General features: G+C 44.0%; 1 protein-coding gene across 4 annotated transcripts; it reads right to left on the reverse strand.

Annotated features, from left to right (window-relative positions):
• Nucleotides 1-1,167: 1,167 nt before the first annotated feature.
• Nucleotides 1,168-10,729, reverse strand: LOC133913855 (rhodanese-like domain-containing protein 8, chloroplastic). Of its 4 annotated transcripts, none has more exons than XM_062357139.1 (8): nt 10,357-10,729; nt 9,948-10,001; nt 9,512-9,661; nt 2,997-3,171; nt 2,234-2,322; nt 2,030-2,136; nt 1,658-1,919; nt 1,168-1,571 (listed from the first exon to the last, which is right to left on the reverse strand). In XM_062357139.1, the coding sequence occupies exons 1-8, from the start codon at nt 10,660-10,662 to the stop codon at nt 1,449-1,451; spliced, it is 1,266 nt and encodes a 421-aa protein (XP_062213123.1). In that variant the 5' UTR covers nt 10,663-10,729; the 3' UTR covers nt 1,168-1,448. The 4 variants fall into 4 exon arrangements, with proteins under 4 accessions (XP_062213123.1, XP_062213122.1, XP_062213125.1 ...); XM_062357138.1 differs by having other exon boundaries at nt 1,662-1,919; nt 10,357-10,726; XM_062357141.1 differs by lacking the exons at nt 1,168-1,571; nt 1,658-1,919; nt 2,030-2,136; ... (2 more) ...; nt 9,948-10,001; nt 10,357-10,729 and adding exons at nt 6,532-6,853; nt 7,089-9,440 and having other exon boundaries at nt 9,512-9,651.
• Between the last annotated feature and the right edge of the window lie 4,495 nt (nt 10,730-15,224).

The raw sequence follows: 15,224 nt of genomic DNA on the forward strand, positions 1-15,224 counted from the left end.
GCTCACGAATATTTCTCCGGATATTGAGTAAAAGCAACAACCATATATATCACATATGTTATGATTATTCAACCATTCCATATGTCCAAAACTCACTACATTAGAGGTCTAACAAGTAAATAAGAAATATACTACCATGAACAGAATTATGTTAGAGCGAAACCAGAGAAGTTACGAGCGCCTAATATGTTGGCTGAAGTTTCTATTAATTATTTGGATACATTAACAAATTCAAATGAAAAAAATATCAACTACATGGTTGTAGATCTCATTGAGAGCTACAATTTTCATATAAAAATCGTCTCTATCCGACTATGTATGAAAAAGTTACAAGCTTCGGAAGATAGATTCGGATAGTTGTCGGATAGTCTTCGAATATATCTGATTTTATTCTCAGATATCTAATATCCAATGGATACTTAGTTCCATACATCCGAATCCGATATCAAAAAAATTCTAGGATATCTGATTTTTTTTCGCTCTGAAATACTATCGGAACCCCTTCGGCGAGACGAGCGGGAAATATCCAACCCGTTTTCACCCTTATGTATAATGTTGATTTTGATAAGTTTAGTCACGTTTTGTAAATTCGAGTCCAACGCATTTTTTCACAACAAATTCAGTTTAACTTGTTTTAAATATTATTTATTTATAATTCAATCATTTAACATGGTTAAGCATAAGTATTACCTAAGTTTAAATGTTAACAACAAGATTGTCAGGATCGGGATTCTATGTTTGATCCTATCAATCCTATGCATTCCTACGCAATTCACTTGATAACATCCATAGGATCACATCCTACGAAATTAAGATCCACCGATACAGCTCGTTCCGGCTTGGTAGGATGTAGGATTCTAATATACATATCAGGATTCTGACAACCTTAGCCGAGCTGCGTGTGTTTTATCTCGTTGATCAGTTTAGCCGCTGCATGTTAGCTGTGTATTAATTCCTAGTACGTACGTACATGCCTGTATCCATATATAATTTCCTTTCGTTCAAATTTACTACAGTAGGGCATACAATTTGTGTTGATTGTACATTGTTGTACGTACGTGTGATTCATGTCATTCAATTGGTTTAAAGTTCTTAATTTAAGCTATATACATGGAAGATTAATGCAACGTGATCGATACACAGAAGTGTGCAGATCGACCTGCTGTCTGATTCCAAAAGTGCAAGCTATCCTTTTTTTTATTAACCAGCTGCCTCTTCAACATACAAATCAAAGTTGTAATCGATTCATTATACAGCTTATTTGTACCTACTAGTCTACTACTATGGCCCAAACGAAACAAAATGAAATATTCATTTTTCGGTAGGTAGCTAGAGTGACTACCCTGAATTAATGCAGTACATATACCTCTCGTACGGATGATCAGCGGGCAAGTAAGGGTGGCTGCTGATCGGTGTCGTCGTCCTCCTCGGCATCGATGACGAACCCATCACGGTAGGCATGCCATTTTCTGTATCTCTGGTGGCCCGGCAGGAGCGGTCGCAGCCGAGGGGCGGCTTTGCACTCGGAGCAGCAGCACCCTCCCAGCTCTTCCGCACACCACCCGCAAGACCTGCATGCAATGCAGACACGTTCTCAATTCCCATCCCCATTCCAGCCATCACCTTGAAGCAATGAAGCAGAGATAGAGAGACTGACTGACAGGTACAGGCGGTTGCAGTCAATGTTTGCGCAGTTGCGGTGCCTCAGCTCCACCACCTCCGATCCGCACGAGTAGCACCTCCCCACCCACCTGTTATCGTCAGCATCTGCTTCTGCTGGAGACCCGAACGTTGCCGGTGGCAGCGACAGCCGTCCATCGAACACAAACAGATTTCCCACCCATCCTGCGGCCCCTTCCATCTTCAGATAGTTAGACACTCCTCCCACCAGTGTATACAGATTGCAAAAACCCTTCTTCCTGCATCCCAAGAACATGTACATTACTACTCCACTCCATATGTGTAGTATGAGCCCACCCAGGTCACAATCAGAAGCCATCTAAGCCAGAATGTTGATGGACATCTTTACCTCAGAATTGTTGAATATACGTCACATCTTATTCCGCCAGTGCAGTACATTAATATATCTGTCTTCTCTTTGTCTACACCATTCAGAGGATCGGAAGGATCCTCCACCTGCACAACAACCAAGTAGAACGCATTATGTAATCAGTGAAAGCTTTTTAGAGCCCTTAAATCGCTGCCACAACTAATGATAATAGCACAGTAGTACCTCCTCTGAGAGCCCAAAGGAAGTGCTTCTGAAGCAGTCCACGTTGGGCCGCTGAGCTCCTTGGAAATGCCCAATATCCCATTCATAGTCTGATCCAAAATTTAACAAAAAAAGCACAATAGATGATTACTAGTTCGAAATTGAATTGAGAAATCAGATACAACAGAAGGAATCGAATAAACTATTATATGAAAAAAGAAAGAAAGAAATGGCTAGCAATTTCACGTCTGAAAAATGATGACGGGCTTGATTATCAGCTCTCCTTGTCTTTTACTGTGTCAGTAGTGCAGAAAATATTGACATTGATTTGGCTTTCAAAGAGGCAACATAATATAAAGATGTCTATAATACCCCACCCTGAACTTTGACGGCTCATCTACTTAACCCTAGTTCTATAGTCACGGGGTTATGGTGCACCATCTAAGTCGGGAGGGTGATACAGACTCTATCCTAAAATAAATAGGAGAATTGATAGATCATCTTTGAGTCATTTCTAGCTATCAATATCGTAAGATTATGTTCATCTTGTACTCTTAGTCCTAGTGAACTGAATAATACAGATAGGATAACCCAAAGGCAGAACATCAACTTATCTGCATGGGTTTTGTACCTAAACAGCACAAGTACCAGTATTGAGTCCGAATAATGTGCTTGTATCTACTTCCGCCTTTAAGTACATAGGGTGGCAAGAAAAACAGAACTAAAACCTAATGCTGCACAAGAAATAAGAATTGAACTTGAACTGAATACGAAAATACTTTACCATTCCTAACATCAAGGAGCAAAAGCTTCCTTCCAAAGGTATCTCCAGATGCTTTATTTGAGGACAAATCAATGCATTTCCAAGCTTCAAGTCTTTCCCTCCACTCTAATGGAGTCAATGGTGTCGCACGCATTCCAGGGTCAACCAGAGGAAGATGTGAACTACCTCCTTCCAACTGGAGATTTTTATTTGAAATGAGATGTCTTGAGACTTCAATGTAGATTGGATTATTTGTGAAAAGCTCTAGAAAACAAATATAAAGTTCCAGGTTTTTAGACCTCTTCCAAATTAAACTGAGCCAAACAAACCACATCACTTTAGTGAAGAAATGACTTCATGACTCGATTTAGACAAGTTCAACTTCAAAACATGAAAAGAGGAAGACCAATTGTTACCTAGACATATGCTAACATGTAAACTTGTGTTATTGTGTAAGCTCCCAGGTTTGTTGTCTTGCATTGGACATTGAATGAACAAACTGCACAGCGCAGGTCTTGATTAAATTAAACTAAATTTTTCACCCATTAGTTTCAATTATTTAGACCAAAGGCCTTGGGCCAGCACTATAAAAAAGTGAAGAATTTGGGAATGAGGTAAGTCCCTCTCCCTGAGCAACCCCTCTCTACTTATATTAGAGAATAGCAAACAGGTCCTTCTACTATTACATATTAGCACGCGCGCACACACAACATCACTCCCCCTCAAGATGGGCTGAATGTATCAATCATGCCCATCTTGTTACATATTGTTAGACCTTCACTGGGACCTAGTCCTTTAGTGAGACAGTCAGCTAATTGTTCACTAGACTTTACATACTTCAACCTCGACTCTCCACTATCAAGCTTCTCCTTGATGAAGAACCTATCAATCTCAATATGTTTGGTACGATCATGCTGCACTGGATTGTTGGCAATATTGATTGCAGATTTGTTATCACAATGCAACACTACAGTGTCATTCCTCAACACTTTGAGTTCTTTCAAGAGCCCTCTCATCCATATGATCTCACTTAGGATCAATGCCATCGCTCTGTATTCCGCTTCTGCTGTTGATCGAGCCACCACCTCCTGCTTCTTGCTTCTCCAGGATACAAGGTTACCTCCCACAAATACACAATACCCTGAGGTAGACCTCCTATCATCCATGCTAGTAGCCCAATTAGCATCACAATAACCTTCTATGTCCAAGTGTTAATTCTTCCTGAACCACAGACTTTTCCCAGGGCTACCCTTCAGGTATCTCAAGATTCTGTATACAACTTCCAAGTGTCCAACCCTTGGATCATACATGTGTCAACTTACCACACTCACTGCATAAGAGATATCATGTCTTGTGTGGCATAGGTAGATGAGGCGCCCAACGTGCCTTTGATAGACTTCTTTGTTAACCGGATCACCTAACTCAGCACAGAGTCTATGATTCTTATCAATTGAAGTTATGGGGCGACATCTAAGCATTCATGTCTCAGTTAGTAGATCAAGGACATACTTCCTCTGAGAGAGAACTATACCTTTGGATGAACGAGCAATTTCAATCCCAAGGAAGTATCGTAGGTGTCCAAGATCTTTCACCTAAAAGGATTTTTCTAGCCTTTCCTTCAAGTGTTTGATCTCCTCAACATCATCTCCAGTGATCACTATGTCATCAACATACACTGCTAATATAGTGATTAGTGATCCCTTGTGCTTATAAAAGACAGTGTGGTCTCCATTGCATTGCAAGTAACCCATCTCACTAATTGCGCGCCTTAACCTGTTGAACCACGCTCGGGGAGACTGCTTCAAACCATATAGGGACTTTTTGAGTCTACACACCTTCCCAATTGTCTCTTTATTCATAAATCCTGGAGGAACCTCCATGTAAACTTCCTGTAAGTCACCATGGAGAAATGCATTCTTGACATCTAATTGATGGAGAGACTATCCAAAGTTAACGGCACATGACATCCTAACTGTGCTTATCTTCGCCACTTGTGCAAAGGTTTTATCATAATCAATTTCATATGTCTAGCTATAGCCTTTTGCAACCAATCTTGCCTTGTACCTCTCCACCTTTCCTTCAGGGGTCTATTTCATGGTGAACACCCGTTTACACCCAACTGCTCGTTTTCCTGCTGGAAGTGAGACAAGTTCCCCTGTCTAATTCTTCTGGAGTGCAAGAAGTTCCTCTTTCATTGCTTCCTTCTGCCTAGGGTCCTGCTTAGCAACCTGCCAATCCCTCGGAATAGGCACTGTTTGTAAAGATGCGACAAACATTTTGTATGCGGGCGAGACACGGGAGTATGACATGAAGTTAGCTATATCATTATGTTCAAAACCATAATGAGTTGGAGGCCTACAAGTTTTGCGTTCACGCTGTAAAGTAAGTGGTAAATCTACATGTTCAAGGATAGAGCAAGAATTATTACCACTTGTTTCATGCATTGGAGAAGGGCTTGATGGAGAGAGTTCCGAGGAGAGGATTGGGTCTGGAGCATCTGATACATTGGGTTGTCTTGAGTTCTCCGCACCTCCTGTGACCATCTCAGCTGGTTTCTCCCCTTGTTTACCAAACCTCCTCCTATGATACACCTTTATCTCCTTGTCTTTGCCACCATTTTTCTCCCCCTCAAGAGATTGCTCCTCCTGAATTATTATGTCTAATTGCTCCACACGACATGGAATAGCCCCAACTCCCAACAACCACTTCCTCCAACATGCCTCCCTGCTCAACTGGTGGTTGTTCCTCCTCTCTTTCTTGCTCCACCTGATCAACTTGTACCTGCTCACCATGACCTGGAATAGTTCCTATAATCACCTCCTCTACATCCTCCCCTCGACTGTCACTTAGTGGTAGGAGAGAATGTTTCCCAGAACTGAGCAAGATCATCTTGGATCTTGTAATATGGCTCCCATTCACGAAAAGTCATATCCATACTCACATACAACCTCTTCCTAATCGGGTCCCAACATTTGTAACCCTTCTGGCTAGATGCATATCCCACAAATACACACTTCACCGCATGGGGATCTAGTTTTCTAACAGATGGCCGATGATCTCTCACAAAGCATACACATCCAAAAACTTTTGGTGGAACTTTGAACTCTCTCTTGCCCAAGAGGAGTTCAGCTGGAGACTTCATGCCAAGAATCCTTCATGGCATACGATTGATGAGATACGTAGCCGTCATTACCGCCTCACTCCACAAATGCTTTTGTACATTCATTTGAAACATGAGAGAGCACGCTGCCTCCAATAAGTAACGATTCTTCCTTTCAGCATCTCCATTCTGTGGGGGGGGGGGGGGTCCCTGGACAAGTCGTCTGATGAAGCATCCCCTACTCAGAGAGATAAGCTTCGAACTCATTGTTGACATACTCTGTCCCATTATCAGACCGCAAGACACGAACTTTTGCATTAAACTGGGTAATCAACATCTTGTGAAAGTCCTGGAAGCATCTGATCACTTCACCCTTATGTTTCATCATGTAGATCCAAGTCATATGACTGAAACAATGAATGAAGATGACAAACTATTTTGCTCCACTCACAGAAGTAATCGGGCATGGACCCCAAACATCTTTATGTATTAATATGAAGGGTTCACAACTCCGGAGACCAACAACAATATATGTAGACCGTGTATGCTTGCCAAACTCACAAGCATCACACACAAGTTTTCTCTTGTCTACTTTGTTGAATATCTCAGGATACATCTTGCTTAAGCTCTCAAAAGATGGATGTCCTAATCTCCGATGATACAACAAAATATCTTGCTCTTTTTCTTCCTCCACTGCTAAAGCTACGTCTTCCCGACCGATGTACCACACCCCGTTACGCTTGACTCCAGTCCCAATCCTCTTCCCAGTCCTCTTCTCCTGAAAGATACAAGAATCCTCATCAAATACGACTATGCACTTGAATTGATATATGATTGAACTTACAGAAAGGAGATTAATTGGAAACGATGGGGCATGAAGAACCGATGGTGAAGTAATGTGTGAAGTGCATCCTACAGACTCTACACCTCTAATAGGTTGAGAAGTACCATCGACTGTTTAAATGGTTTAAGATGAGTATAAGGAATGTAAGAAGAGAAAGTATGAAGTGAACCTGTCACATGCTTGGCTGCACCTGAATCTATAATCCAATCTAAATGAGAGTGATATGATGCAAGTGCATGTGCCTGAGTACCTTCGCCCGCACGGGCGTAGTTGGCAAAGTTACCAAAATGAGCGGCAGCTGCTGTCACAGGACCCTGTGAGGAGGTTCTTGTGGAGTCCTCAGAGGCTTTGCCTTTCTGCCACTGTTCCCACTGCATGACTTGCTCTCCCATTAGGATGATAAATGGAGCTTCCCCTGATGATGCCACATTGGCACTAGGGCCACCATGACCTCTGCCTCTACCTCCACCGTGGCCTCCGCGACCCCCTCCATAGCCACCACGGCTACCACCACGACCACCACGAATCCTAGTTCGACCACCGTTATGGTTCCTTGGGTTTGGACAGTTGTAGCTCAAGTGCCATTTCTCTCCACAACTATAACACTTCCTGCCATTCATTGTGGTGTAGGTTGATCTCACTGGGTTATTACCACCCATCACATGGAGCCTGCTCTCCTCCTGTACCATGGCTGAGATGACAGCCTCTAGAGTAGGAAGACTATCTAGATGACAAAAGGCAGCCCTCCTACTCTCAAACACATGGTCTAGATGCTTCAGAAAATGAATGACTCTCCTATCCTCCACCCATTTCTGTACAGCCTGTGTATCGTTTGGAGTTACCATTTGGAGTGGAGCATAATGATCCAGCTCCCCCCACAAATACTTCAGCTCACTAGCATACTCTTCAACTGGTCTCCCTTCCTGTTTCACTACATACACCTTGTTCTGAATTTCCATCAACATCATCATGTTTCCTTTCCTGGAATACATGTTCTTCAACGTTTTCCATATTTTTGCGGCACTCCGCATTGATTCTACCATCTTACCAATAGGAGACATCGATGCCATCAGCCATGCCACCACAACATAATTTGTGGTGTGCCACACCTTCCATTCTGTGTTGAACTTGTCAGCAGGCTCAACACAACTCTCTTCTAGGTAATGCTCCACGCCTTTTCCACCAAGAATTACTTCCACTCTTCTTGCCCAACTCAGATAATTCTTGCTACCTTCTAGCTTCACTTCATTTGGCATAAGCTCCAGCTTTAGCTCAGATGGTCCCAGCATTATTTTAGCACCAATCATGCCCATCCCCATGAGTTCCTGAATCATGCATCTCATCTCCTCATCACACTCTGTGTGACCAATGGATCATCCCCCCTAGTCACAGTCCCTTCCTCCTTCCTCTTCGCCTCCATCTCCTCTGGAGTCATCATTGTCACTGAAGCTAATGCCATAAGCTAATTGCCGAGCGAGACAGGCACGATCACGGCAAGCTTCAGTACATCACATATTTAGTAAGCCTCAAACACCACCACAGCCATTACAGTCCAGACACCAGCTTTAGCAGCACTTTCACTCTCCTCCGTTCACACACACCAGCAGTATAGAAGCAGCAGCAGCTCTCCTTCTCTCTCCCTCTTGCAAATCGCAGCAGCAGCCAGCAGCTCTCCTCTCCCTTGCAGCAGCAGCTCTCCTTCTCTCTCCCTCTTGCAAATTGCAGCAGCAGCCAGCAGCTCTCCTCTCTCCCTTGCAGCAGCAGCCACTGCCCTCCAGGCCCCTGCGAAGCTCCTCAGCGGCTCCCCCTTGCCGCCTCACGCGACGGGCCCGCTGGATCCCCGCCCGGGGCGAGCAGCGCCTCCTCGCTCGCTCTGCTCGCCCAAGCGGAGCGTACGCGCGGCGCAGCGGCTGCGGACGGCGGTAGGACATGGCCTGGCGGGTCGGGTGGTGGACTTCGGTGGTGGCTTGGGACGGCGGCGGCGGAAGCTTGGGTGGCGGTGGACGGCGGGGACGCTAAGGATCGAACTAGGCTCTGTATACCATGAAGAATTTGGGAATGAGGTAAGTCCCATCCCTGAGCAACCCCTCTCTACTTATGTTAGAGAATAGCAAACAGGTCCTTCTACTATTACATATTAGCGCGCGCGCACATAACATCAAAAAGCATACACCAGTCAAAGATATGACTCGTTAGTTTCAACAGAAATCAGTAAGATAAACACGAGTACACGACAAGGAGCTGGGGGCAGAACTGCAGAAGGTTGCTACCATGTAAAAACATGTGAGTCCGTAAAGAGTGTTCTGGATTGAATGCTGCAACAGTTTGTTAATAATTTCTCCTATTGAACCACATACATTTGCTCAAACTTCACACTCTAGACCCTTGACTATGACAACATTTCACTAATTCATTCTGCAGTGGAGTCAATCCGATGCTTAGCAGGTAAGGAGATGATTAGGTTCTTTTCCCCCTGAATCTTCAGATTATCTTTTGAGAGTACGAGCTGAAATGTGTGAGGCTAGAAGAGAGCATTCAAGTAAGGTACTGAACCTTGTATTTCCCGTGCAACAAAAAGTAGGGATTGCTTACCTGAACAAGTGATGGTTTGTACCTCAGTTTCAAGCGAGGAAAAGCATGCCCGTTTAAAGCTGGTGAAGTTTGAACAAGCATACCACGAAATCGATAGTCTTTTCTAAGCCAGTCTGCATATGCCATTGCATCTTTGTGTGGACCACTGTACTGCGACAATAGCAAAACATAGAATAAAAGTTTATGAAATCGATCATGGTACTGAATTTTTTTAGATCATGTAAAAATAGGACCTAGCACATTGACATGCATCAATTTAACCACTCCAATACTGTTGACATGCTACTTTATATTTCCATATCATATATGTGCTAATTTAATATGACCTCATCTAAATTAATTTCTGATGCTTGCAGTTGTTTCCATAAAGCCAATAGACAGGATGCAAAGACATTTCGTTGCTAAACAGCATTTTCGTGAGAGAAGCATGTGTTACCTGAGCGTTAATTCCCTGCTCATTCATGTAAATACGTCCATGTATGTCGCGTCCCTGACACATATGAACAATGCAATGTGTAAGATTTTGTGTAAATCGAGTCCTTGCCCATAGTTTCAGACGGATCGAAGCTCATATAATAGAATTGAAAACAATACTAAACTTGAGGCATGCGATTCGCAAAAAGGCACCAGCTTTGATTTCTGTCCAAAGAAAGAAAGGTGCAGACTTGGCAATTGGAATCATGTACACCTAAAATCCAAAACAATTTTGACTAGCCCTTGCTTAAATTTCGCAATGTGGCAGCCTTTATTTTCTTTCTTTCTTTGCTTAGAAGAACAATGTGTCAACTTGGGTGGAGAAGAGTAATGTGAATGAGATGGAGGCAGGGGCAGGCATGATGAAGAACCTGGAGGAATTGGAGGTGGCTGGCGACCTCGGCGCGGGGGTCGTCGAGGGGCACGAACTTGTAGAAGGTCACCACGACAAACTGGGCGTCGCCCTTGTCCTCCTCCGCTGCCTCCTCCACCTCTGGGGGGACGAACTCTGGCTCTTCAATTGCATCCGCATGTGTGGCGAGGCGGCAAGCGGGGGCGGGGAGGGAGGAACGGACGCGGGCAGGGGGAGGAAGAAGTGGGGGCAGAGAGAAGGAGAGGTGGGTGTGGCGAAGCGGTGCGGAGAGAGGCCGGAGGAGGATGTGGTGGTGGACCGCCATGGCTTCACACTGACTGGGACTACCATGCGTTCCTATCTATCCTCTTCGGATATAGTAGTATCCACCACACCACCATGGAGTTGGACGGCAGATTATTGGGTTCCCCATTCCCTTCCCTAGTTTCTTTCTCCTTTTCCCCCCTGCAGTCCTTGGATTTATGGCTTGTAAGATTTTTTTTCCCTAATAAAAAGAATTTAACCTTTCATTTTTCACTATCCTCCAGCACTAACCAACGGATGGATGGCCCATCTAACTAGCGAACCTTTGTGGACGATGCAAGAACATCCCTAGTCCCTAAAGTCCGCATTGTATCTAGTCTAGGTTAAATTGCAGGTTCAGCACCCTAAACTTCGTTTATTGTACATCACAGATCCCAACATAAGTTTTGCCCCCTTCGCTTGGTTGAAATATTGCAATTTAGTCCCCCGAGTACCGTAGATTGTCACGTGATTTTCTTTTGGGGAAAAGAAATCCTAATATCCTCACCTCAGCCCCGTGGATGAACAAATTATTCCAGAAATATAAACAAATAAAAAATCGATCTCCGCAAGCCAAACCTAAACCCTAGGAAGGAAGGAAAGGAGTATGATGGGCCGCATTGCCGCCGGCCACCAGGGACGAGGACAAGGCCATGGCCATGGGCGCCTAACCAAGAACTTTCCTGCCACACCGCCTCCTACTCAAGGTATCTATTGTCATCGCCTAGAAGGCTCATGCCTGTGACAACTCGGCGATATGAGTTTTTTTTATATATTTTTAAATAAAAATGCAAATATATGTGTTTGTTTTGAAAATTTACAAATCTAGACTCCTATCGCCTGTTGGAATGCAGCCTGTCGCCTGTTGAAAGGGCGACATGCTATTTGTCATCCTTCTAACAGCCAATAGGTGGTGTGAATGGCCTTTCAATGGTCAACAAGGCAATGGTGACATCCACATTAGATGCCACCAACTTACCATCCTTCCAACGGACGACAGGTTGTCATATAAATCAATGTGATGGGCCTCCCCATGGACTACTGTTCCCATTTGTTTCATTTGTATCTAGCACAGAGAGAGAGAGAGAGGAGAGGGGAGGGAGAGAAGAGCGGCAAAGCTCTACTGGAATCATTCAGTGTTGAAGGTAAATATTCTGATATTAGTATTTTTGTAAAAACTAGTTATGTTAGCTATCAGATCTAGTTTTAGACATAGGTTAAGCATCAGATCTAGGATTTAGTGATATTAGACCTAGGTTTTTTAGATAGTTCTACCGATATTAGGTCTAGCTTTTTACAACAACATAGAGAGCATCTGTTAGTTCTAGATTTTTAAGGGATATTTGTAACTATTAGACCTAGGTTTTTTTAGGAATAGCTGTACTATTATTAGATATAGGTTTTTAGAGCAACGTAGAGTAACTGTTAGACCTAGGTTTTTTAGGAATAGTTGTAATGTTATTAGAAATAGATTATTAGAGTAACATAGAGTAATTGTTAGACCTAAGTTTTTAGAGATAATTGTATAGTTATTAGATATATGTTTCTAGAGCAACATAGAGTAACTGTTCACAAAAAATCATAAATATGTTCACTTTTAGGCCCAGAGCAGACATTTGTCATCGACCCTCCACTGCTCGGTCGGCTCATATGCCTCCTGTTCGGCCCTCTCACCCCTTCATGATGATGACTACCATTGCTTCGAGTCCTCACCCCTTAGTGACATTCACCGTTAGGCCTCACCCGCCAGTACATCCGACGTACACTGAGCACTTTGTTGGTAGCTCCTCCAAGACATCTTACACTACTGTCGTTGGGCACTATGGTGGATTTGAGGTGCGTGCATGAGCTCCTGTGCGTCCGATTTGTATTCTCAAAAAAAATGCCAGGATGGATGGGTTGGGCCTGGAAGTTTAAGCTGGGCTAGGCTGAGTCTGTCCTCCCTCAACCAAACCGCACAACCCCCGAGATAGAGTGAGCAGGAAGGCAGTAGTAGTAAGTGAGTCATCCCTCACCTCACCACCACCACTCCACCTCCTCCCTCTCCTCCTTGTCCTCCTCTCAAGCGTGGTGAGGCTAGAAGAAGAGAGGAGACGAGTTGAGTCGAAGCAGGTAGTTGTGCCCGCATTCCCAGGAAAATAGCAAGAGAGCAAGAGGATGGTCACTGCTAGTAGCATCGCCTCCGCTAGCTCGGCCTTCTGTCTCCAGCTTCGCTTCCTCCGTTGCTCGGCCCCCACCCATGTCCACCTCCTCCTATCGCACGCGCGCCTCCGCCTCCAAGCCATGCCCTCATCCTCCAACTCCTTCGCCGGCTGGTCCAACCAAGCCACAGAGGACGATGACAAGGCTCCCCAATCTTTAGGGTAGGAAACTTTTGCTAGGAATAGGCCTGGACCCTCAGAGCCGGGGGTGGCCTATTGGATTTGGAGGAATGAGGTAGTCAACTTAGATAGTTATTGGATATATCTGATAATATTATTAGATATCTGGTATCCGACAGATACTAGCCTTCCTGTATTTTGATCTGATATCCGATCTAGGTATTCGATATCTAAAAAAATCTCGGATATTTGAGGTTTTCAGTTCAAAAAGCATCTGTACCCATTTGTTTGGACGGTCGGTCGGGAAGTATTCATCCCATTTGCACCCCTAATATAGGCAATCCAAAGGTCTCTGTTTCACTTGCGATGACAAGTGGAGCAAGTCACATTCCTACCTGACACAAGTGCTGATTCACATTATTCAGGAATTGCTTGAAGTACTCCAAATTCAAGAAGGGCTAAGAAGTGAATCAGATTAGAAGTATGATGATGGCGCAAAATTGATGATAATCAGTCCAATGGTACCATGTGAGGAGCCGTCTAGATAATATTCTAACTAATCACCAGGAGGATCATTATTCATAATCACAATCTTGATGATTACACAGAATATCATCCTGGTAGTCTCGGAACGTGCTTTGTGCCCAAGATCGGAACACATGTCTTTCCAACATATACATCACAACAAAGTTTTTTAAAAAGCGAATAATTAACATTATATTGCAAGTCTTTAGCCATGCAACCATTTACACCAATTTACAACAAAAGACAACAACATCTACACAGCGAAAACATAAACCTATACAACAAAAGAGAATGGAGCCACATGCCCTTAGGCTCCACCCCAAAAGCACGACCTCCGAGAGGAGGATGAACTACTCTTGCCTGTCAGCCTGATCGGCAGGCACAAAGTAGCCAAACACCGACTCTTCCTCACCGGTAGCACCTGAAAACACAGGCATGAGTACGAAGGTACTCGCAAGACTTAAATCATATAGAGCACATATACATAGCTCGACTCCAAGGATTATGCATTGAGCTATTAGCAAGAAAAAACCATATGGTTAAGTTAAACATAAGCGGTAAGCAACCTAGACACATAGATGTGAGCAACTAACTTAACCAACAACAACATAATTCTACCCGACCATAACCAACTGAACATAAATAACTGGAACCATTGTGAATATGTATGAAACAAAGATCAACTCAACCATGTCCCACATATCCAACCATCAACCACAAGCGAAAACTCTACAACCGATGCAAATGGACATAAGCATACTCATGACCGAGAGCGCAGCATTTTGAAATATTTTTACACCCTGCAGGGGAATACTCATAGATCCACACGACTTGAGGACCATACGGCTTGCATGACCACACAGGTCCATACAAGGGGGTACTCATGTCAACCTTTTTCAATAAGCCCCAACCATTTGGATCATGCATCGCTCGGCGCGGAGGTACTAGAACTACTTCCGGAGCAAACTAGCACCTCTTACAAGCCCGTCTGCTCACACCGTCGATGTTCACACCCAAATGATCACAACTACAGAGGTATTCGGCTCGTCTTACCATTAGATCGACATATGGTGAGTAAAGTAAGTGCTAAAGCCGACTATACCGACGATCGTGATTAAACGACGCAAGCGGTCTATGGTGTTCGGGTTCCTCTCCTGGCCTACCCCCAGGACTTTCCTCCACAGCAGAGAATACCCTTAGCACCGCCCACATCTCGCCTCATACTCACCACTCATCCAACCATCATCAACCCATATCCAACATTGTGATCATTATGAAAGTAAATATCGCCTATGCTCGCGAACGATGAAACAATCACCGCTCGAGTTCTACCGAATGACCTATGCATTGCTAAGCATTTCGATTTGACTTGCAACCTAGACATCAGCAACATACTCAAGGCGACAAGGAAAGAATGAACAATAAATTAAGGTAGAAGTAGTGTATTCAACATAGGATCTACCCATTTTTACCCGATCTTGAATCGACACTCACAGAACTCGAGAAGGTTGGCGTCGCCTTCAACCACGGCCGGGTCACGCGCTAGATCTTCGTTCACTAAACAAGAACACATGCAATGATGAGGATGAATGAAGTGCAACAATGTATGCTACAATATGCATAACAACAAGCTAAATGGATAAGACATAAGGAAGAACACGAAATTCGTGAACTAACAATGCCAGAGAAATACAGAAGGCCGGAGACTCTAAAAATTTCTCCGGACTCCGGACTCGCG

Source organism: Phragmites australis, chromosome 3, assembly GCF_958298935.1.
Source record: "Phragmites australis chromosome 3, lpPhrAust1.1, whole genome shotgun sequence".
Classification (NCBI taxonomy): domain Eukaryota; kingdom Viridiplantae; phylum Streptophyta; class Magnoliopsida; order Poales; family Poaceae; genus Phragmites; species Phragmites australis.

Bases quoted from the DNA above. Each gene is read 5' to 3' on its own strand.
- LOC133913855 (XM_062357138.1), bottom strand. From the start codon at position 10,662: ATGGCGGTCCACCACCACATCCTCCTCCGGCCTCTCTCCGCACCGCTT. The intron at 9,662-9,947 runs GTAACACATGCT...CTATTGTCGCAG, and splicing joins AGCAGGGAATTAACGCTCAG to TACAGTGGTCCACACAAAGA. The intron at 2,137-2,233 runs GTACTACTGTGC...GTTGTTGTGCAG, and splicing joins CCTTTGGGCTCTCAGAGGAG to GTGGAGGATCCTTCCGATCC.